This window comes from Ascaphus truei, chromosome 4, assembly GCF_040206685.1.
Source record: "Ascaphus truei isolate aAscTru1 chromosome 4, aAscTru1.hap1, whole genome shotgun sequence".
Classification (NCBI taxonomy): domain Eukaryota; kingdom Metazoa; phylum Chordata; class Amphibia; order Anura; family Ascaphidae; genus Ascaphus; species Ascaphus truei.
Window position 1 is genome coordinate 98,831,536 of NC_134486.1, and position 23,619 is coordinate 98,855,154.

General features: G+C 42.3%; 1 protein-coding gene across 3 annotated transcripts in view; it reads right to left on the reverse strand.

Annotated features, from left to right (window-relative positions):
• RIN2 (Ras and Rab interactor 2) overlaps nucleotides 1-23,619 on the reverse strand; it is a 151,014-nt gene that overhangs the window by 44,582 nt on the left and 82,813 nt on the right. For 2 of the 3 annotated variants that reach the window (XM_075596257.1, XM_075596256.1), the window contains exons 4-5: nucleotides 14,857-14,957; nucleotides 4,398-4,593 (exon numbers count right to left, since the gene is read on the reverse strand). In XM_075596257.1, coding sequence (XP_075452372.1) covers nucleotides 4,398-4,593; nucleotides 14,857-14,957 — 297 coding nt within the window. Of the gene's footprint in view, nucleotides 1-4,397; nucleotides 4,594-14,856; nucleotides 14,958-16,843; nucleotides 16,861-23,619 lie in introns of those variants that run through there. The other variant, XM_075596258.1, reaches the window with a different exon arrangement.

The window sequence follows — 23,619 nt, forward strand, 5'->3', positions numbered from 1 at the left end:
CTGTAGGAGGTCTTACGTCACTTAGCACTACTTAGTAAACATGGTATTAAATATTTGATTTCCTTTATGGATTGTATATGTAATGTGACTAAGCGGTTGATCATTAAGGTGCGATAGTGCACGGGTACTCCAATTCAGGTCCGTGGGAGTTTCCATGTGGTAGTTCCAGATCTGACCTATCGCACATTGATAACCCTCTCTAAGTCATGTTAACCCTCTCTAAGTCACTTTGAGTCATGTTTCTGTTTTCTGTGTTTGCTGTACATCGCTGCAATAATTCTGACCAATGTGTGATATTTAGGAAGCAGTTTGGTCCAATCCAATAGTGTACTTTGAGCTGAGTGGCCCTTAAAAGACTGCATATATTCAAAAGTATCATCTTTACACATTCATTTGGGGTTTTTCTCCTGACCAAGCAGGTCTTCTGCTGCTAATATTACTCCCCTTTCTACTTTGCCATCCACTTACAAAATCTTCGCATACTCAGACTGTCTGAGACAATATTGCAGTAAAATATCCAGCTAAATGGGTGGAGATTTCCTTGAGAGAAGAGATCTGTGGCAGATATCCAACCCAACTCTGGCCACAGTTAGAAGCAATCCAGCCAAGCTCAATGTTACCATCAAAAGCGAAGCACATTCTAAAAATCACACAATTTATTAACTTTTAAAGGTTCAATCCAAGTTCACCATCGTGGTAATTTATAAAAAGGTTAGATTCATTGACTTTTTAATTATTATGGGGGAGGGGGAAAGAAAAACGGTGTTGATCAAGGCGCTTTAATATTTTGGGAGTCCCTACCACAACACACGTGTGATACACAAACAGTATGGCTAACTGGAACTCAGAATTCACAGTGCTCTGTTAACTCGGGCTAATAATGTGTCCTGAAAATCACACATTATTTTCCCTGAGGAGAACGCATATCTACAAAGCTAATTATATGCCAAAGCAATGGTCATTGTTTATTTCATTAACATAGTGTTAAGCCTATGTTAAGCTATATGGATTTGGAGAGATGCCTGTGAACCAAGGGCATAGCTATAGCCCGTGGGCCCTCTCTCTTGGAGGGCCCACTCTTCCTTCTCCCCCCCCCCCCCCCCTCTGTCAGGAGCACATTGCAGGCCCTGAGATGCAGCAGGAAGGAAGGACAGAGAGAAATCCCTTCCTCTGCAGGTGGCCTGGGTCAGGGGGTGGGGCCCTGGGATGCAGCAGAAAGGACACATGGGAAATTCCTTCCTCTGCAGAGCCTCCGTAGGTGTGTGGGGCCCGCTGGAGCTGCAGCCTGAGAGACAAGCTGGGAAAGTTGAGAGGGAGGGGAAGGGTTAAATAACAGGGGTAAGAACAGACAAAAAAAGGAAAAGATACAGGAAGGAAGAGACACAAGGAGAAAATGACATACAAGAGAGAAATACATAAGAAAGACATGAGGGGGAGAAAAGAGAGAAACATGAGGGGGAGAAAAGAGAGAGGCCTGAAGGAGAGAGAGACCTGAAGGAGAGAGAGAGACCTGAAGGAGAGAGAGAGCGAGACCTGAAGGAGAGAGAGCGAGACCTGAAGGAGAGAGAGAGAGCGAGACCTGAAGGAGAGAGAGCGAGAGAGAGAGAGCGAAAGAGAGAGAGCGAGAGAGAGAGCGAGAGAGCAAGAGAGAGAGCAAGAGAGAGAGCAAGAGAGAGAGAGAGCGAGAGAGCGATAGAGCGAGCGAGAGGTGAGAGAGAGAGAGGTGAGAGAGAGAGAGAGAGATGAAGGGGGGAAAAAGAGAGACAGACACGAGGGGGAGAAAATAGAGAGAGAGATAAAGAGACATTAGGGGGAGAAAATAATAGGATAGGGACATGAGGGGAGAAGAGAGACACAAATGCGAGAAGAGAGAGAGACATGAGGGGGAGAAAAGAGAGAGAGAGAGAGGAAAATAGAAAAAGATGCTGGGAAAAGAAACCTCAGGTTGTTAGAGAGAGGATGACAGGGGAAAATATATGGGGGATTAAATAAAGAGAATGGCGTGTGTGAGAAAAGAGAAGAGGGAGGACAAAAAGACACGAGGGGGAAATAAGATAAATACATGAGGGGAGAACAGAGAGAATGAGATGAGCAGTGTAAAAAGAAAAAGACATGGTGGGGGGCGGGGAGATAAATTAATGCTGGGGTGGAGATAGACATGCTGGGGGGGAGAGGAGAGAGAGACATGCTGGGGGGAGAGGAGAGAGAGAGAAAAACGATGTGCGGGGAGGAGAGAGAAAGGCATGCTGGGGGGGAAAGGAGAGAGACATGCTGGGGGAAGGGGGAGGAGAGAAAGATGTGGGGGAGGAGGGGGAGATGAGGAGGGGAGTGAGGATGATGAGGAGGGGGAGAGATGATGATGATGAAGAGGAGAGATGATGATGAGGAGACAGGATCAGGGAGAGGATATGGGGGAGGAGAAAAAAAATTGCAGTCAGAATTATTATTAATGGGGCCCTGAATTTTTATTTGCCACCGGGCAATATTAATTTGCATATGCAACGTAAATCCAAATGACTTAAATGATCACATTTACTAGATATCTTAGGTGTGTCAAGCTTTGTTCACAGGCATCGTTTTGTATTAAAAAAAGGGTTTGGTGAGGTATAAAAATAAATTGGTACTTTACAAAAATAAGTCCCTCCCTGCTCCCTTCCTATATTTCAGGGTCTGGGTGGGAGTAACACCACCTTTAGGTATGACTACTATTGTCCGGTTAAGTCCCTGTGTTACGTTTATCGGACATCTGTGGATAAACATCGTTACGGGGAACGCCTCTTTTGCATATTATTACCATCGGCCGTTCTACTTCATGCAATGCCCTTTTCTGCTGAAAACTTGACTTAACCCAACGTTATTGAGCTTTGAAGCTACGCTTAATGCTTAACTAGACATTAACTTAGGTTAGTGTCTCATTAAATCACTTAACGTACCCCTGGGGATCTCGGCTGGAAAGCTTTAGCTGCAGCTGTTCAGAAAGATGTTACAGGCCCTGGAATGTAGTGCTGTCAATGGTTAGGTGGAACTATTCGCCTTTACACAGACAACATTACACTTTACTAAATATAAAGCTATATGCTATAGCAACACAGAAATTAATGGCAGGCAAAGCCCACCTGACTCAGACTTCTTAAAGTATAAATGTAACTTCTGCTTAATCTTTGCCTTATGTTTTTTAATACATACACCTCCGGATCTCTGTACGATCCCTTTGTGGATTCTGCCAAACACCTTTGAGTTGGATCCCATTTCATGCATCAAATATCTTTTGTTAATATTTAAAACATCTAGCATTGACTAAATCTCAAAACACAGGTTTCAATAGTACAATTTCAGATTTAATCAAGATATAGTTACTGCATGTAAGGTGAGGCTACTAAATTAATTTTCTAACGGTGCAAATACAAGCATTAAACAGTGAAGTTGTAAACTACACCCTTTGCCCGAGTAGCCATGTTCTATTCACCCACGATATGGTGAGGGCGCGAGACAACATGAAAATTAACACAATTCTTTCTACGTCTGTGCCCATCCCAGAGGGAAGCTCACAAGCACCAAGACTATTTAATGTGCTATCCGTAATTATTTGATTAAAAATGGCAAAGTACTTATTTTATTGGTTGCCAAACAGTGAAGTGAAAGGATGGAAATCAGTCCCTGGTGAACTAAACATGGATTAAAAATAAATAAATCAGACCTATTTTGTCTATATATTTAATTTGTTACAGTATGTGAGTCACATCTACAATATGAGGAGTCATTAGAAGTCCATGGCATTTATAGGAGGAAATGCATTACATAGCTGCTTCTGGAATGGTTTAATCCATCATATCCCATAAAACAAAGCGCGTTATTCATTAAAATCTGATAGTGGCAACTGAAGTGCTATCCTACGGAAACTCCCATTGAAGCACTCTCGCACACCTCAATGAATAACCTCCAGATAGTCATCCTCAGTGCAGAAAAGCAGCTTGTGAAACAGGTATTCTTCACAAGCATTTTCTGGGACACCAATATGGATAAGATTTGCACGAGGTGGTCTCCATTTTAAAACAGACGGAAAGAAATAGAAGACTGCTTTGTACATAAATTAGCCATACTCATTGGTATCTTCACATTTTGACAACGGAGGAACACTGAACCCAAAATTGTATGCTCGGCTCAATTTCAGGCACTAGCTGTGCCATACAAAAGGAAACCTACTGAAAGGATTGGTTTTCCCCGTCATAGTACAGCTACCGCTATGGAGTGAATGACCTACATAAATGGTAAAAGTTGTTCTCCTCACATCCAACTTTAAATCCGCAAGATATATATATTTCCCCATAAGATGTGTTGCAATCAGACATAACACAGAAAACGGTTTTACCAGTCCATACTATTTCATTGGTACGTACCCCCGGAGGTTGGTCTTGAAGCACATGCACGGCCTTATCATCGCTCAGGCCAAGCTGCAGCCACACGGGGTGAGTTTGAAGAAGTTTATCCAATATGCTGGGCTTGTATATGATGCTCTCGTATCCGGAATCCCGAGGGGAGGCTCTCAAAGCCTTTTTTTCCACCAACATGTTATTCTCCATGTCCTTTTCTACGCTGTGATAAATAACAACAACAACAATAAAAGTTATATTTCAATCACTTATAATAGTATGTGCAAATTACAGACCCCATTCACTTTTAGGTCTGGGCCTCCTGCTCTTGTTGTAGTCGTGATACCAGCTTGGCATCAGCAGTAGAAAAAAGCAGTTGTTGCATCAATTATCCATAGACACAAATTCCATTTACTCACTGGATTTTATTTATGTCCATAACCTTTAATACTCTTTTTTTCTTCTAGCCTGAGACTGACACCAACAGTGAACTGTAAACGTACATAAGATTTTGTAGTTGTCGCCTGTTAATCTTCCTTGTTGCTTTCATCTTTACTCCAAAACGTAACATCCCATTACCAACCTTTACTACCATATGACTGGTTAGTAGAATACAAAGTCAACTCCTTATTTTCCTACAAAGTCACAGTAGTCAGTTCAGAGTAGTACCGAAGCCTGGACTCCAGAACCACGCTTGTAGAACATATATCCTCAGCATGCTCTATTTCCTATGATTTGACTTTTAATCACTTTTAAACATGTATCTGTATCTAGTGCAATGCTCTGCACTGGTGCTTTTCAGCGTTGGTAGCTCTCAGGTATAGTATGCTCAGTGTGGTAAGATTTAAAAGCCGATAGTACTGATAGTGATAGCCCACAGAGGGTCAAGATTTACTAATGTCCATTGTGGGTTAATGCCGCCGATCAGGCGTCAACTGGCGTTTATGCCGGATCTGGTGTAGTATCCTGCAGCGGACCTCAGAGATTCTCTCCCTTTAGATTTATAGCCAGAATATGCACATCTGGCCTTGGACTATAGCCAAGTGAAAAAAAAAGGTTTGCGAGTTAGTGTCGCATACAAATGTGGAAAACTAGTTATTAGCAGCCTAAAAAAAAACATTTACCTGTGATGAATTCCATCTTCACTGGCTGCAACTGGACATACTATAGGTATAAATCACAGTACTTACAGTATTCTACTTCCATTGCATAGTTTCCTTTCCTAATACGATGTGGGATTCAAATGTTAATGGCGTCATCAAGCTATTTTTATGGCTTTATGCAAATGGACATTTTCTAACACGGCTTCAGTTGTTAATTCAATATGTTATTAAAATGCAGTCAGTGTTTTGATTTGGTACATGTCCATCAAACATCAAAAGCAAGAGACGCATGCACATAGTTATGAGGGGGCCGAAGGTGCCACTAAAAGAATTTCAAAGCCTTCAAACAGATGTGCAAATCAAATCCACAGGCAGTGCAAATAAGTTCCTGCTGGCACAGCACACCAAGCACCGTTCTACACCATAAACCGTACAAAAGGAACATTTAGGGAGTAATAAGTGGCTTTCCATTTTTTGTTCTATTTCCCCCTCTATTGGTCGTATGGCTCATGTACCTTTTAAAATAAAGTGACAAATAATACACGTGTGTGTGCATATAGTGTTATTAACATATGCCTTTTGGACAGGCATATGGAAAACCGCTGGCGTTCCATAAGATCTAGGCCCCTGCAGTAAGTAGGGTTGCCAGGTGTCCAGTATTGAACTGTCCTGTATTTGGACACTCTGTCCAGTACAAAATTTTGAGGTAATACTGGACATGTATGTATCTGATATTACCTCTCTGGACATAGTGACTTGACCGGCTTGGTGGGCTGCGGTATTTCCCCCAGTAGGGAGAGAGCAGGGCTGTTAGGGGGCTGGGCAGCTTCCTCCGTCCTGACTGGCTGCATTACCCAGCAGCAGCTAATCAGCAGGAGGTGTCAAGACCCTGGGGGTGGTGCCAAGGAGAGGAGGAAACAGCATGGAGCGGAGAGAAGGTGTGTGTGTGTATCTGCCTGCGTGTGTCTCGAGCGCATCGCACCTTTTTCCATTGTGTCCAGTATCTTTGGAGAAGTCACCTGACAACCGTAGCAGTAAGAACAGAAAAGTGGCAGTGAGGCTGATGAAATAGTCCCCTATTTAGAGTACACGTGTTTTACCCCAACTGTTTGGGGGGATCTCGTAATTGACCGCAAAATGTGCCCTCCAACAAAATACCTACAGAACTGAACATCCCTTCCGAGTTCTGTAGAAATCTCCTATTATCTGAATTTACTGCCTTTTCTTTTCTGGTTTTATGGATAGATCAAATAATTTCGCCTCTTATTTTATTCATAATAGCCATCAATTATAGACGCACACACACACACACACATATATATATATATATATTGATAAATACAGTCAAATGTGACATGCATACTATGTTGTCAATGTGCTACCACCCAGGTAGAAAACACCAGTGTTTAATACAGCTGACAGAAGGTCTACCACACTAGTTAAATATACAGCGAGTATTGTGTAGATGTATAGCAAGCGCTCTGCCCCCCCCTCCCCCCTTCCCAGCAGCGCCTCCTGATTGCCTTCTGACTGCTGCAGACAATTACAAAAATGTAGCTTTGGCGACAGAACTTCTGGAGGGAAAAAATGAGACCGTAAACGAGGGAAACAGAGCTGGTAAACACATCCAAACTGCTGGAAACTCTGCTCTCATATAATAGCAGCCCTTAACGAACTGTGCAGACTGGGAACTAAAAACAATCCCATTACAGTAGCTATGACCGTATCAGCAGACTTCCTGACATATCTTGGAATCTGTGGTTTTAATCTTTCATTCTTTTGACCAAATACTGTAGGGGGAATTTTTTTCTTTTTCTTTTGCATCTTAAGAAAGAAAAACATTTGGAAATAAAGACTTGTTTTGTGGTCTACCTCAAAAATGAAGTTATACTTCCGAGTGAAATATTTGATATGTCACTTTTTTTTGGTGTAATGTCTGTCAACAATTTTTCATTCAAGAAATATTCACATCAAATAATATTTTCAGCTCTGAAAACAATACAGTTATAATGCATTTTCTAAAAATGCCCTAATAACTTTGCCATCACTGTACCGTTCTTTACTCAGAACACCAAAATAGCTCATAACTATTTTCTTGTCTTCGGGGTCAAATGACGCCGCAGGATCACATGACCCCCGCAGCGTCATTTGACACCGCTTTGCCATGGCGACGCGTCGTCGAAGACAAGGTAAGGGAAGTTGCAGAGGCCTCAGCCATCCCCCGGCATTTAATTGAAATGCCTTGGGGAAGAGCTCGGGGCCTCTATAACCTCTGCACTGCCCCTGAAAAATCTTGTGTCCCCAAGTTTGTGCACCCCTGCTTTAAAGTATAATGCGTAACCTACAGTATGTACGTCGCCAAGTAGAAACAGACTTACAAAATAGTAGCGTAACCTAGATTTTCTGTGTGCGTGGCGGAGTAAACTGTACCACAAAATCTAATCAGATTTAAGGCAACTACTAGTACAGCAGTTCTCAAACGGTGGGTGGTCCCTAAAAACCCTTAGTGGTGGTCCCCTAAACCCTTCCACTTGAGACCGCTCTTCTGCAGGCTGTGCAATGTCTATTAGATTAGACTGTAGATTGTAAGCTCTTTGGGGCAGGGACTCTTTTTGCTAATGTAGGTCTAGCATTTCTGAAACCCAGGTTATACAAATATATAAATCTATTGATGAACCGTGCTAACTGTAAAGGCGGCAGCCTTACAGATATGGAAAAAAGTGAGATCTAGTTCTAACTAGGCTTGGAAATTAAATTCGGTCACTGAAAATAGCGGGGATGGCACAGACATTCTGCAGGTTCCCCGGCTACCCTTGGTGTGTTATAATGTATTAAAGCTATTACACGTCAGCACTGCCTCTGAACCCAGGAATATTCAATTATATTTCCTCATTTCCAGTAAGCTCTCCAATATCAAACAAATATTTGTCCTTTAAAGAGGAAATCCAAGTCTGCAAATTTTTTGGGGCCATACTTATTTTTAATATAGGATTGAAGCAGGGGGTCTCCAGAGCTGAGCCCCATTCATTTCAGCTCCGGGGATCCCCTGGTTCTGGAAATACCCTCTGTAGGGAGAGTCACTCTGCTCGGCTACCAGGGTTCATGTAACGGCGGAGTTTCAAAGCTCCCGCACCCTGCGGGCCAATAGAAAGCCGTGACATCATCAGGTGCGGCTTCCTATTGGCCAGCGTGACGCGGGAGCTTTAAACTTTGCTGAGATACCGGCACCCCCAATGGAGGTCTATCTCGAGAAGCAGGGTGTCCCTGGAGCTAAACTTAATCCGGAGACCCCCCCGTTTCAAACCTATGTTAAAAAATAAGAAAAGAAAAAAGGGCTTGGATTGCTCCTTTAAACATGAACAAATAGAAGGGATTTCTCCTTTAAACATGAACAAATAGAAGGGATTGCTCCTTTAAACATGAACAAATAGGCTTGATTGCTCCTTTGCTGGTAGAAGGGTCCTCAACACACTAAATCCCCAAACATTCTTTGATAAACCAGGTGGAGCACTTAAAACAGTCCCTTAAATTGACTCTATGGAATATCAAAGACGATGGTAATCGTCTCCAAGTAGCTGAAATGTCATAAGTTCAATCAGTAGAAACAGGAGACAAGGAAATCTCAGCTGTAAACCTGCATCGTGTCAGCAAGCCAGAAAAACAGAAAATGAGTATTACATAATGTATTCTATAATAGTGACCCACTGTAACCCCTTTCTGACCGGAGGGCCAGCAAAGTACATTCCTTGGGCTCTTTGGGAAAAATAATTTACATTTGTTCATCGATAAAAAGCCAAAATAAACAGTGTTTTGCTCCATCGCTAGTGGTGTAAGAAAAAAAGCCACTGTTTAGAAAATGGCTACCAGTCCTATGTTAAGGTGATATAATGGACTGAACACAAAAACATATTACAACTGCTAAACTCATCAGATAAACTATTGGCAGAGAGCACTGGCTTTACATTGATCCCTGAATCGTAAGCACTAACCATCATAGCATTCAAAACATTACTCTACTATTTTTGCTCAGTTGAATGTCATTACCCAGAATCCTTGGTTTCTGTGGACGCATTGCATGCTGGGCGATTATGGAGCAGGTTTGGGGACATGTTTGAGAGGTAAATGTGCTCATAAGTGTTCTTGATCAATGATACTTTTGTAATAACAACAGCAATGTAAAACAAACAAAAAAAAAACACGTTTGTCTCGGACACATCTGAATGAAGACGGTGGTTCCCAACCCTCGCCTCTAATCATGCCCACATCAAATGTCTTTATTTTATTCATATGCAAATTTGGTGCATTCATCCCCTGTGTACAAGTGCATTGGTTACTTCTAAACACTGGCGTGGCCAGAAGTAACTAAGCAGAGGGTTGAGAACCACAGAATAAGGAAATAAAGCTATATTCAGCAATTCAATAGTGGAATGTTCATACCCAAGAAGTGTGTAACATAACTAACAGAATGAACTACAGTGACAACAGCCCGAACGCAACATAAATGAAGTGAACCGTCCATCTTTTGTGTCCATGTCTAAATTTGGAGAAAATAAACTTAGAAGGTAAAATGAATCAGTATTCAAAGAGGGTCGAAAAACAATCCATTACTGCCATTTAAATGACTAGAACACGTAGCAGCATCTTACTGTAATAGCAAAAACGACAAAAATAGTAACCAATTAAATGCATATTATCCCACGCAAATGATGCTCTCAAATTATCACAATTATATTTCTTCATTTTACAGCCATTTATGTAAACCTCATGTCGAAAATATTTAAGACGATATTACACGTAAGAGTGTGTCCCTACTGTACTGTGTACATGGTTGATACAACCTCCCCCTCCTCCCCAAAAACAAAACAAGTGAACAAGAACATAGGTTTTTGACTCACAATTTTCATAATATATATATGTGTGCACACAAACACACGTGTATAAATACATACAGTATACACACACACACACGACACAGAACACACACACACTTCATTCGTAAGGTAGTCTGACTCATTTGCAAAAGCTGCCCAAGTTTTCTGTGGATTAGTTATTGAAGTTAGATTGAAACAGTCATGTGACACTTCAGTATTACCCAACACTCCTACTGGGGTCACTTTCAGCACATAACCAATATGAGGATCACAGGGATGCATATGAAAATCTAGGTTGATACTCTTCATCACTGCTCTCATAAAACCATATAAACTGTAGGTATTACAACAATATATATGTTTCTGCTGGTTTTCAAACAATAAAGTACTAGAAATATGGCAACGTGGCCACGAATAGAAAGTCACAATGTAATTTCCCGATGTCGTTGCAACTTTCTATTGGCGCCCGAACTGGCCCTGCTGCAAAAACAATAAATGAAATAGAGCAGCTCGGGCGGCTGCTTTACATATAATACATGGTGAGTCATAGCATGCCTCCAAGAAGGTTAAAAGGTATAAAAAGGAATCTCACTTATGACTTTTTTTCCAGGCATGTGAATACTTTCCCCTTGTATGATAACAAGGTGTGTCAAGTGCCTAGAATTTCTATCTTTTAGGAATCCCGTAACATAGAAACCATTCAGCAAATAAAAGGCAATCTGAATGATCCCAATGACCTGAATATAAATTAGAGTGTAATAAATAAAAGTTAAAAAGACAGTGGCCCCTATTTAGGGTGCCATGGCGCTACTCTCCGTGTCTGGGAAGCTCCGCGCGGTTCAAATGGGGGACTAAAAGGTTTAGATTCAAATTCAGATGTCTACCAAATACCGAAATGTTTTGATAGTTGGGTCACAAATTTAATGCATCATTCATATAACTGTGATGACTAGTCACGGCTGTACAGGGGAAAACTGCTCAGACATTGGTGAGCAAGATCCATGTCCCTGAGGAAGCTCCATAGCTGGAGGGAAACGTTGGGCACGTAGTGATGTTGTAAGACTCCTACTTGGAAGTCTTTTTATTCTAGTCTGACGATATTGCAGCTGACCAGTAATTACATTACCATTAGCAGATGTATACTGTGGTACTTATATACTGGCACTACTTATCAGTGCATGGTACTGGTGACTGATTCCACTCCTGCTGTGCCAGTTTATATGTGCGTTTGTCTGAGTATGATTACACTTGCACCTGTACCTATGCTGTTTAGGTGCTGTGGTAATTCTTAGTGTAGGGATTCATCACCAATACACTTCACTCAGATCAACAGGGGAGTACCCAGTCCTTGGTATATACCTCTATCAGATTGAGTTTGAGGTTATATGAGACGCATGGTAGTAATTCAATGCACCTAACCAGATATAATCACCATATGTTATTCTCTGGCGCAATTTAGACCTGGTCTTAGATGGTTAATAATACCATTGCTGCTTCTGCCCTTTGTATCCCATATCATCAGTTAAACAAGATATTTAGTGTTTAACTATTTAGAAAAGGTGATAGGCAGTTCGTCATACTTACTTTAAAATTTTTGTTACACCTACATTATCGGTAATATATGTTTTATGTAATGCTAATAAAAGTTATATTTTATATGTAAGTGGTGTGCATGTAAGTGAATTTTCTACTGAGCACACTGTCTTGTGAGCTCATCATTTTTCTGATTCACTTCAGTTCACAGTTTGCACCCACCTGTTAATTATCGATTATTTTTTCAATTAATTAGTATGGTTTCTAGTTGATCATTCCCTATCCCACTCTTTTCTGTACCCCAAAGTAAGCCATATGATACTTTTTACACAAATGTTATTGTTTCTTTCACAGTTCAATATAGTTTCCACTCTAAGGCCAGGTCCATAGTGCCTTCGCCCCATGCGAGGGCATGCGCGGCCGTGAGGTCACCCGCTTGAAGCGGGTGCATTTTTTTGGCCATGGTATGTGTGCCATCCGTGGGCGTGTCTAGGGGGCGTGCCAGTGACGTCACGGAGCTGGTTCGGCCTCATTGGGCGAACCGCTCACGTGACCTGTCTGACGCGCTGAGAAATCAGTTTCACGGACTTCTCACGCAACGCGCACCCCCTCCTGCTTCCGCGCGGACGCTCCCGCACGCCGCATGGACGCGAACACTGCCTTACGGCAGTCTGCTCGCTCAGCGTGCGGACGCCTCCGCACGGTCTGCAGTACCATGGCCCCAGCCTAAGGCACTAAAGCAGAACTTGGAGCATCATGAATAAAGTGTATGGAATCCGGAACCAAGTCTTCGAATAACTGGGCTTCACCCGTCAGCTAAGGGTTACATGTTGCACTATCCTCCTAAGGAGACAGCTCGTTTCAAAATGAATATTACAGCTTTTAATGCTTTCTGTGGTTTGTAATTGAATATTAAAGGAGCTTTGCCTTTAAAAAAAAAAAATCCCCCCCTAGGTGGGAAGCCGGGGTTCTCCAGAGCTCAGCTGTTATTCTCCATTCTGGAGACCCCCTGCTCTCCAAGGTACTTACATATGAAGGTGCGGCAGCAGTTCATCTGTTTAAAGGTCACGGGAGCCAATGGGAAGCCGCAAAAGATGACCACGCGGCATCCTATTGGCCCAAGGGACCTTTAAATAGACATCTTCTGTGCGCAGCCAGAGCCGATACTGGCAGCCCCTTCAGATGTAAGTATCTCAGGAAGCAGCGGGTCCGTGGAGCTGAAATATATATATTTTTTTTTTTTAAAGCGATAGCCACTTTAAATCTGCTATGCTCTTTATTTTCTTTTAATTCCTTTTTTAAATGAACTTTAGTATTTTTTTTGCATGTGGCTGCTAAAAGAGCAAATGCGGCACTTGCAGTATGTTTGCACCACACCTACAGCCCTCTAATCACACAAACCCCAGAAATAGCCGGCACGATCAGTATTCACCTTGGGCTGTCTCCAGCCTTAGCCTCCGGTTCAGTGCACCTGCTGGTTGATATCACTGATGCCTAGTTCTCTCTGGCTCTAACTGTTTGCCACTGTGTGCACGTCAACACAGAAACACAGCTCGAATAATATATTTGGGGCTGTGCATTTTCCATGCGCAGAAACGGTCCCTGACCTGTTCTCAAAATGAAACTCGGGATTCTCTATGCAAACGGAGTTACTCTAAAACTGCACCAGCTAAATTCTCGATACCATAATAAGCAGATAAAACCTTCTGTAATATAAGAAATATTAATTATTGCATGTTTCGCCGGAAGCATTTACTGAGAAGACTTCAAGACCTATGTACTAAGCGTCGCAAACTTGGCGCAGGGAAACGCCATTTGAGATTCCCATGTACTTAACAGAATTTTCTCCATCTGCACCAGAAGTGTCAAAAATGATATGTTTCTTTTTGAGTACAGATGTTAATGATATGTACTAAAGCAATTATCTTTCTGTGCACCAAAAAAGGATAAAAGTGTGTCACAGTTGTGAACCCCAACATTGAAAAAATGTGAGCGTCAACTTCTGAAACACAGACACACGCACTATATGTACCTAGTAACCAAACGACACGTTTTAGTGTCTAATTGTTTTCGTTTTTATTATGACATTTTGGAAGCAATACAAATATGACTAAATGTGTCCGTACAAAACCCCTGTGACACGCAACTGTGCAATGCTACTTGTAATGTATAAACGGATGCATGATGCCGTTTTAGAAATAGTGTGCATTTGCCATGTTTGTTTAGTGTTGCAGTACAACTTTCTGGCACAGCGTTACGGTATATTGAATGGATGAATTGCAATGAGGGATTGCTGCTTTAAATGGATTTGCAAAAGCACAGCCGTGTGCACTTGCAAGGTGCCTCTATAAATATAAAGGAGGCAACAGAAACATACATAGGGGAGAAACCTGTCTGGTTGGCTTATTAAATATATACTTGAATGCATCAAGGATCCACATTTTTGATACAAGAGGTTAGCATTCAGTTGTTTTTTTCCCCTCCGAGGACACACAAGGTAAGCTGACAAATGTACCAAACAATGGGCTAAAGTTGTTTGTGGATTGGGACCCATTATACTATACATTACCTATAACTAACTGGCTGCTTTCTCAAAAATATAGTACAGTAGGTTACAGTAGTTGCCTGCCTGCCTTCAGTTTGTACAGGTTTAAGTTCCTAGTGACATCGCTGTTGGAGGGATGCAAGCTCTGTGAGAAAGAAGTTGACTGCAGTCTAGTGACTTTAAATCCTCATTTAAAAAAAAAAAGAAGATGAACAATGTATTACATTAACACGGTGGATAGAGGAACACACTCAAAACAAATAGTACAAGTGTCCACAGAAAACACTCAAACGAAACCAGCTGGTTTGTGATGAATCCAGACACCAAATCCAACATCTGAACAAGTGCAGTAGTATGAAAGTAAAAGAAAACTTCCAAATAACCGGCGCAGAAAAGCCTTATTGGGTCTATTTAAGTAAATATATTGTAATCACCTTAGGCAATCAGTGGGCTCCACTTCATCTTTGACAAGGAATTCTGTCTGTATCATCTCCTGTTTCAGTTCTCCGATCTCTGAGGCGAGCGTGTCAATGAGCTGGAGAAGGACACAACACAGTGACGTTAGTCGGTGAGGCGTGTTCGCAAACTCAGGGCAGGTTTAGTCACAACTTGAACTGGCAGCACTGATTGCAAATCTTTTTTTATCTGTACTTCACGAACTTCCTCAAACAGAGGCGAGCAGTTTGAATGAATCAGAATTAGATGTGTCAAAGAGAACAGTAAGCATTGCGCATTGTGAAAACGACATACTAGATCTCGCATTGCCTCGTCGGTCTACTACATGGAACTAAAAAGATCCTAAAATAAAATGTCTGGGAACCAATGCAGGTTAAATAAGCTTCCAATAATAGACAGGTATATCCATGAAACAATTGTGTAATGTAAAATAAAATAAAAATCTAGGTCCGTTTTAGGAACAAGAGAAATGGTCACACAAACATCCATAACAAAATAGGGAAACATAGGGAAAATACACAATTCAACAATGATTGCAGGATGCAGACACAAACATCAACAACGTATCAATGAATTGCATTCTTCTTTTTTTGTGTTAAAGTTGCCCCATTTGTTAAGGACACCACATTTAAGACAGAGATGCGAGTCCAGACTGACCTCTGAGGAAGCTCCTTTTGCTAATCTCAGTTTTGATTCACTAAATGCTGCACTGAATTCTAGGAATAGAAAAGGCAAACTAAAATGTAGACCACTAGAAGGGCACTTTATTCCGGTCTATTATGTAAGCAAAATGTATTGCTAACAGATACGCAAAAATGAAGTGACTTTCTAAAGCCAGTCTCTATACGCTTTAGATCAGGGGTGGCCAACTCCAATCCTCAAGGGCCACCATCAGGTCAGGTTTTGAGGTGCTTCAGCACAGGTGGTCCAGTCATTGACTGAGCCACATGTGCTGAAGCATGGATATCCAGAAAACCTGACCTGTTATTGGACCTTGAGGACTGGAGTTGGCCAGCCCTGCCTTATATCTACTGACTGTAATCATACTTTCTTAATCATCAGTAAAAGCCAACACATTTCTGGAAAGCTCTACTGGGACAGTTTACATGGGCCACCAATATATTGGGGATAGGAAGCTCCACTAGAAAAGAAACCAGATATATTTTGTTTAAAAACTACAGTGTTTCTGAACTTACTTGTGCTTTTCTGCAAACTGAGACATTTGACAGCTTTAGACATAGGGAACATTATATAAAATACCATGGAATTAAACTTAAATGCCACAGTTCTTCAGGACAGGAATTCCTTGTCTACGACATGTCTGCTGCAGTCATTTTCGCTGTCGCCGTTTAGCAGCCACGGTAACCCCCTAACCTTACCCCTTCCCCTAAAAAAAACCCTAACCCATAATGCCAACGCTAATCTTTACCCCCTTACTCTAAAACCCCCAACAACCTTTCACACCAAAAAAACCCTTACCCCTTAATACGACCGCTAATCGCTTCACCCAAGCGTAAAAAGGCCAGTGGCCGACTCTCCGTGGTGGCTCTGGCGAATGGTCCCATTCTAGGAATTCCTGCTTCTATTGTGTGGTTTTATGACTAATGCAGGGGTGCACAATCATTTTCCCCCGCCCCCCTCTGCCGGCTCTCCCCTGCGCCCCTCTTTACCTTGGCTCCGGGTTGACATCATGACGTCACATTCCCATGGCAACGCGTCTCCAGCCACCTGAGCCAAGATAAGTGAAGCTTACAGAGGCCTTCACTGCTCCCCCAGCATTTAATTTAAATGCCTTTGGGAAGCGCACGGGGCCTCTGTAAACCCCGCACCCCCGCAGACAATCTCACGCCCCCCAGTTTGCGCACCCCTGGTCTAATGCACTATTGTACTTTAACTCCCTAGAATGTTCTGATGTCATTTTGTAAAGCACTCGGCACGCTATAGATAAAATAAATGTATGTTTACCAGAACAGTATGTTCAGCTCTCTTAATATAGGACTATTTCTTCCAGATTAGTACAGTATTGGAGAAACGCCATGTAAACGAACCCTTGAAACCCTGTCAAGAATACACAGACAGCCACGTCAGCTAATTAACAAGTGCCACTTCCATGGAGAAATGCTGCCTGGTGCGGTTTGTGCCTAATTACGTGTTTAGCTGGTTCCTGGCTGAGAACTTCAATATCAACAAAACAGATTCTGAGCTGATCAGCATTGTCAATAATGGTCAGTAGTTTGTATTACACTGAAAGTACTTGCTGGGCCCATTTATACCGTGTGTGATTGATCATAGCTCAAGTTCAATATTTTTTAGGGCGTTTATATTTACAGTTGAGCGACAGAATACGCATATATGGAATAGAATAAATAGAAAACGTAAAAGCACACACTCATATATAATCACAGATTAAGGTAGATTTTAAAATATGTATACATTCAATAGAATTGATGGGAATAATAATTAGTGCAAACTAAAAAGCGCTAATATCTACTATTAATGTGATAACTAACTCAAATATAAGTGTTGCAAATGCCAATGAAAAAAACAATTAAAAGGCAAACAAACCAATTAAAATAACTTGAAGTCCCATGTGAGTGTCCTGTGATAATGTCCAGTACGCAGCCTAAAAAGGTCCCACCTAATGTCCTATGATGGGGCCACAAATGTACTATTTCACGGAAACGTATTTATTTTTACCAGCGAGACACCACTGAACGCTATATTTCATAGGTTTGAATACATATTAACCCTTTGCCTGCCCGGGGGCCGTGGCACTCTGGTGTCATTATGTGTCCACTCTGTCGCGGATGACGAAACCGAAGGAGTCAGTCTCCTTCCGTTCTACTTTATGGTAGTGGAGCGTAGGACGCGAGCTCCCCTAGAAAAACGAGCTGGCATTTTATGGCCCCAGACCCCATGACGTAGTACCCCATGACTTAGTAGTTACGTCTCAGGGCACCCAGAGTGTTAATGACCCAACTTCTCAATCGTACAAGGTGTTCCTGTGAGCAGTGGTCTTTTCATCAGATGGAATGTAGAAGTGTCTACATCCGACGATGAGGTCTCTGAAGTCTCGAAACCTTCTGCACAAGAACACCTTGTACGATTGAGATGTCGGTTCATTTGTGACACGGACTCAGAGAGAAATAACAGAAAATCCACAAAAGTTGACATCTGATACTTCATTTACACGCAGGAATAAACAATGTAAAGGAAAAAGTAAATGACAAGAGCATTAGTTGTAGTAATTAGTTGACATACTGTCGGGAAAAAAAATCGTAAATAGTTTAAATATGTTATATTCACGTTGCTTGTCAACGTGTTTATATCCCATGGTATTACAGTGTGCTATGTAGCGTCTTAGAAATACATTCGGTTCATAATATATACAAACTTCTAAAACTGTGAATATTACAATTACTCCTCAACCGTACATATTTGTTCACATGGCATCTCCATTGAACTTGTCCTAATGGAATTTAAGAGCGGGATGTACGTTTCCTGTCTTAGTAGGGCCATTGTTTGATCACTTCTCCTTCCAAGGTTATTTCCTTCTATGCAGAATAAGGAAACTCATGCAGGTCACATTGACAATAGTGTCTAGAAAGACATTTCATCTAACCCATGCATTTGAAAAGAAAAAACACACACTGCCGACTGCTTTGGCTCTCATTATTCTCTTACTTCCAGCCGGACATCACTTGGTTAATGTATCAATTATGGTGCTTTATTTTTCTTTATCGGCCTCCACGTTTGTCCTTTGGCTGCCTGGCTGGCACACCAAACATCGGCTGTTTTGCCTAGGTATCTCACATGTACGTTGCTACAATAATGTGACGTTAAGTCTATGTGGAGAAGAACAACGGCCGTTGTTTTTGCCTATCATTTTCTCGAGGATACGCACATGTTAACCTACGGGAAAATAACATCATTTACTGTAGGCAACGTGACAATACAAACGCTGATCGAATGGAGCTCAGGCCCTTAGGGCACTATCCAATTTACACTGTTCCACACGTGCTGAACCCAGGCATGAGGTAAATTACTTGGTGAGGGTCCCTCCTGCTGCTACTTATCCTCCCGCAATCAACGGGGCAATACTTAGAGAACAAAAACAAGAAGGAGCACAACGAATGGACTGGTAAATGTAAAAGTCGTTTATATAGAGAAGTAGCAAAATATTTAAAAACTCACATCAAGTATAGGATACATCGGCTGTAAACATCACAACAAAATGTAGTGCCTGGCTGGTAATGATCCGACCTCCCGCAGCTGAGTAAGGCTCCGGCGCCTAGCAGGACAGCTGATCGGCAGCCGAATGGAGGCACCAGTGGTAATGTAGCAGAGGGAGGGTGATACAGTCTACACCACAATTTATAATATAGATAAAGCAAGGCCTCGCTTCTCGGTGCCCCGCTTTTCGCCGATCTGCTGATACGGCGGTACCGAGAAGGGGGCCGCCATGTCTGCGCATGCGCAGAATGGGGAAGTCCGATGTCACGCATGCGAAGAACGAAGGTTGCGCGCACTGAACGGAGGATGCACATGCGCAGAAGGGGAGGAATTGCCGGTTTGCGCATGCGCAGACGCCGAAAATCCACCGGTTACGCATTCCGGCGGGCCCTTGGAACGGAACCCGCCGCATGCCCAGGGCCCTCCTGTATACAAATACATACATATACATGTGTCTTACCAGCCAAGGATTATTAACCCTTTCATTAGCACAGTGATTCCCAACCAGGGTTCCGTGGAACCCTAAGGCTCCTTGAAGCAGTCTCAGGGGTTCCTCCTATGGACCACAGACCCCCTCCCACCCCCTGGGGGTGTTTTTTTTTGTATGTATTTTGTAGGGTGGATTGAGAGAGAGTGGGGTAATTGACGGAAGGTAGGGGCGAGTGAGAGAAGGGAGGGGGCAGGAGGGAGTGAGTGAGGAAAAGAGGGAGTAAGAGTGAGACGCAAGGGATAAATACATGCGAGGCGGGAGGGCGAGAGTTAATGAGATGGATGGGAGAGAAATACATGGGTAAAGGGTGGGAAATAGAGGTTGCTCGTGAGGTATGAAATGTTGTGACTGACCCCTGTCGAACCTAATATGTCAGCCAGATAGGGGTTCCCCGAGATTTTTCTAAATACTTTAAGGGTTCCTCCAAACAAAAAAGGTTGGAAATCACTGCATTAGCATAAGGTTACTTTAACGTTTTGGGTGGAGGGGAGAAAGTCTGAATTTTCTTTGTCATGCCAAAGCTGCATTTTTGGACGTTCTTGAATATGGCCCATATTGGGATGAAAGAAATACCCTTTACATCCTTCCTGCTACTGTGCAGATTGTTTCCTTAGGGGGAAAAAAACCATGAGACATGTCAAAATAATTCTGTACGAATCAGCCCTGCCCCTTGCCGAACACAATGAACGGATACAAAAGTAAATATGAAAGGAGAAAGGTACATAAACAGTTTGTACTGGAAACATTTCTTGTATGAGTGGATAATGTGATTGTAAAGTGGTGGGTGTACAGGTAAACTCCACCCCAATTATTTATTTTGCTTTGATCCTGCAGACGAGACCCTAAGGTAAGTTGGGAAGATCAATTTATCACAATAATGATATATATCGCAATAAATATTTCATTTAAACAAGTAGTTTGAAAATGTTCTAGTAAATCTAAAGAAAGTGTTTTTAAAAGAAATACATTTTCTTTAGATTTACTAGAACAAAAGGGCCCTTCATTTCCAAATACATGTCTGCACTTCATGTTTTCTCACCTACACTGCTCCCATCTCCCTAACATCCCCATCATTCATCATCCCATCGATCTTACCCTTAGATCAGTGTTTTTCAACAGGGGATCCCTGCAATTGTTAGGTCATTTGAAAATTGTACCAAATACAGAAGAATTTACAATGCATTTGATCTCAGACCCGCTATTAGAGTGGGTTGGGGTTCCTTACAATACATCTGATATCAGACGCGCTATTAGAGAGGGTTGGGGTTCCTCAGAATTTCCCAATATAATTATAGGGTTCCTTACCCAAAAAAGGTTGGCAACCACTGCCTTAGATACTCTCTCCAATTAAAAACACATTTCGTATATAAAATATTCAAAATATATAAAACAGATTTTTTAGACAATTCTAAAGAAAATTTGCTCTTTTGATAAAACATTTTATTAAGAATTGTTGAACAATCTGTTTTCCATTTTTAACATGGAGGAGGGTTTTAGTGCCCCGGGAGGAAGGTGGGGATGGTTTGAGTGCCCCAGGGGGAAAATGTGGATGTGGGGGTTAAGTGCCCCAGGGGGATGATGGGGATAATAGAAGGAAAGTCAGGAGGACGAGTTACCTTTCAGTGCTGGACGGTCTAACACACTTTCCCTCCCCATCCTACCTGAAGTCACTCCCTCTCCGAGCCTGTGTTCAGAAGCAGGAATAGAGGGAGGACTCAGACTTCACAGTGCGGCAGCTTCAAAGCGGCGCCACTGACCGCAGAAGTCGGCACCATGCAATACCGCGATAATCTCCCATATCGGCACACCGTCAGATTTTATTATCGCGGTATTACTGCGTACCACTATATTGCCCAACCCTACCCTAAGGGGGCATGTTCAATAACGTGCGATAGCGAGGATTAAGCACTGCTGCATGGAAACTCCCACTGGCTTGAATGGGACTACGTGCGGTAATGTGCACTTTAGTGCATGAGGCCCTAAGGATTTTACTCAGCAACCCTACTCTGAGCTGTCATCACCAACAGTCCTTCCCTTACTTTATCAAGAGCACACACCCATGGGGAGAGGCCAGACAAATACTAGTTCCCAGGATAGAGAGACAGCAATGACCACACTACCATATAATCACATATAATTTATTTGACTGGAACTTTATACCTAAAAATAGCATAATAAAGAAAAGTATAAAAATATATAATGAATTACACTAAAATGTTATTTTGTACTTGTACTTGTACTTGATGCATGGGGAAGGGGGGGCAGAGGGGGAGACCCATTGGGAAGGGGGAAGACAAATGGGGATGGGGGGGAAGAGGGGATGACAAATGGGGATGGGGCGGAAGAGAGGGTAACATGAGGGGGTGAAAGGAGGTACAAGGGGGCCCGTGGGGTGATTGTCCCTACCTTGCTCTCCAGTCTCCAAAGTCAGCACCGTGTGGATCTCTCACCACGTGTGCTGCTTGGGTTGGGAGCCAACCAGTAGTCGCTGGTCCATTGGAGCTCATGAGACGAGCTGGCTGGGGGGCACTCTGGCTGATGTTCCATGTGTCTATGGTCTCTCTGCACAGTCTGCAGTCAGAGCCCATATTTTTATTCCCTTCAGGGGCCACACATTAAGCACTGAAAAGCCACAGGTTGCCACCCCTGCTCTAAAAAGTCCCGGACCTGCCCAGAGGAGGTACTTATCTTGATGCCAGTTGAAAGGGATATAGATAGAAGTATTCCTTGAATTCAGTTGTACACCAGAGCCTACCTCTGTGGGGACACTATATTCAGGACCCCGAGTTAGGAACCCTGTGGAATGTATTGCATACTCCTCCGTGTATCTTCTTGCACTAATAAATCAGTAAAATGAGCGTAATCATTCTTTCTAAAGGTGCTTACTTATGAAGGGCACTTTGCTATATGTCAAACTAATTAAGATGAGGTGACATGGCCAAACTGCAGCTATTTACAGGACATAATAAGAACTGAACTGAAACTCCTACTAGAATAAGGGTGTGGCCATTTAGATCAATATACTTCCCATGATTACATCACTGGTGATGAGTTAGAATAGGAGGGATGGAAACGGATGATCCTATACAATTTAACCCTGGATCCCGTGTAAATCAGGCGTTTACACTGCTCAGGGATGTGTGTGAAGTCAACCTCATTCAGTTACAAAATGTTAATGGGAAAACAGTTTGTGCACATTTTGTACGAAATTCACAAAGCTGCGAAAACATGTCTCTTGTGACTTTAGCAAAACACACGTGAAAGTTGCCGCGAAACCACTTCATTTACATCAAAAACAGAAACAAGTTGCAGTACATGAAGAGGGAATAATAATTTTCAGAGTTTGCGAATGTCCAAATGCTGTGCTTGCTGGGAACACGTGCTAAATACACCCAGTTGGGCTAAATCCTACCCGTGTGTGTTCCAACACATCGTTTCTGTAACATGTAATTGATGGGGCAGTGCCTTGTACGACCAAAGGTAACTCATGGCACAGGCATGTGTAATAAGTTTAATATAGGTGACAAATGTTTTGGAGTGCGTTTATGATCCGAATCTCTTTCTTGTCTGGTTTTAGCTAATCATGCTGCTAACAAGACGGGGAAACATTATAATAATCAGAGCAGGTTAGCATTAAACAGACAAAGGAAATAGGAATTTACAGGATCAATTTAAAGTCCAGAAGCAAAATAAGTAAAGTGTTTAATTTAAGGGTGGTTGAATGTTTCTAAGGAAGCCAATTATATAGCATAAAAAGTTTTCAACATGTAACTCTCTACATTCATTTATACTTTGCATGCTATTGCAGTCCAAGATTGCAGGATGGGTTTGTATTTGCCGTGTTTTTGGGGCATGCATAACATTTTAGCCAATTCCTGCCATAGAAAGTACATTGGCATTCATAGCATTAGGGCCCAAGTTCACTAAGCGGCGCTATTCCATGGGACACTTTGCATTGCCAAACACCACTTTAAAGCCCATTCTGGAGCTGAATGTCTTATGAAAGAGTACCACTTAG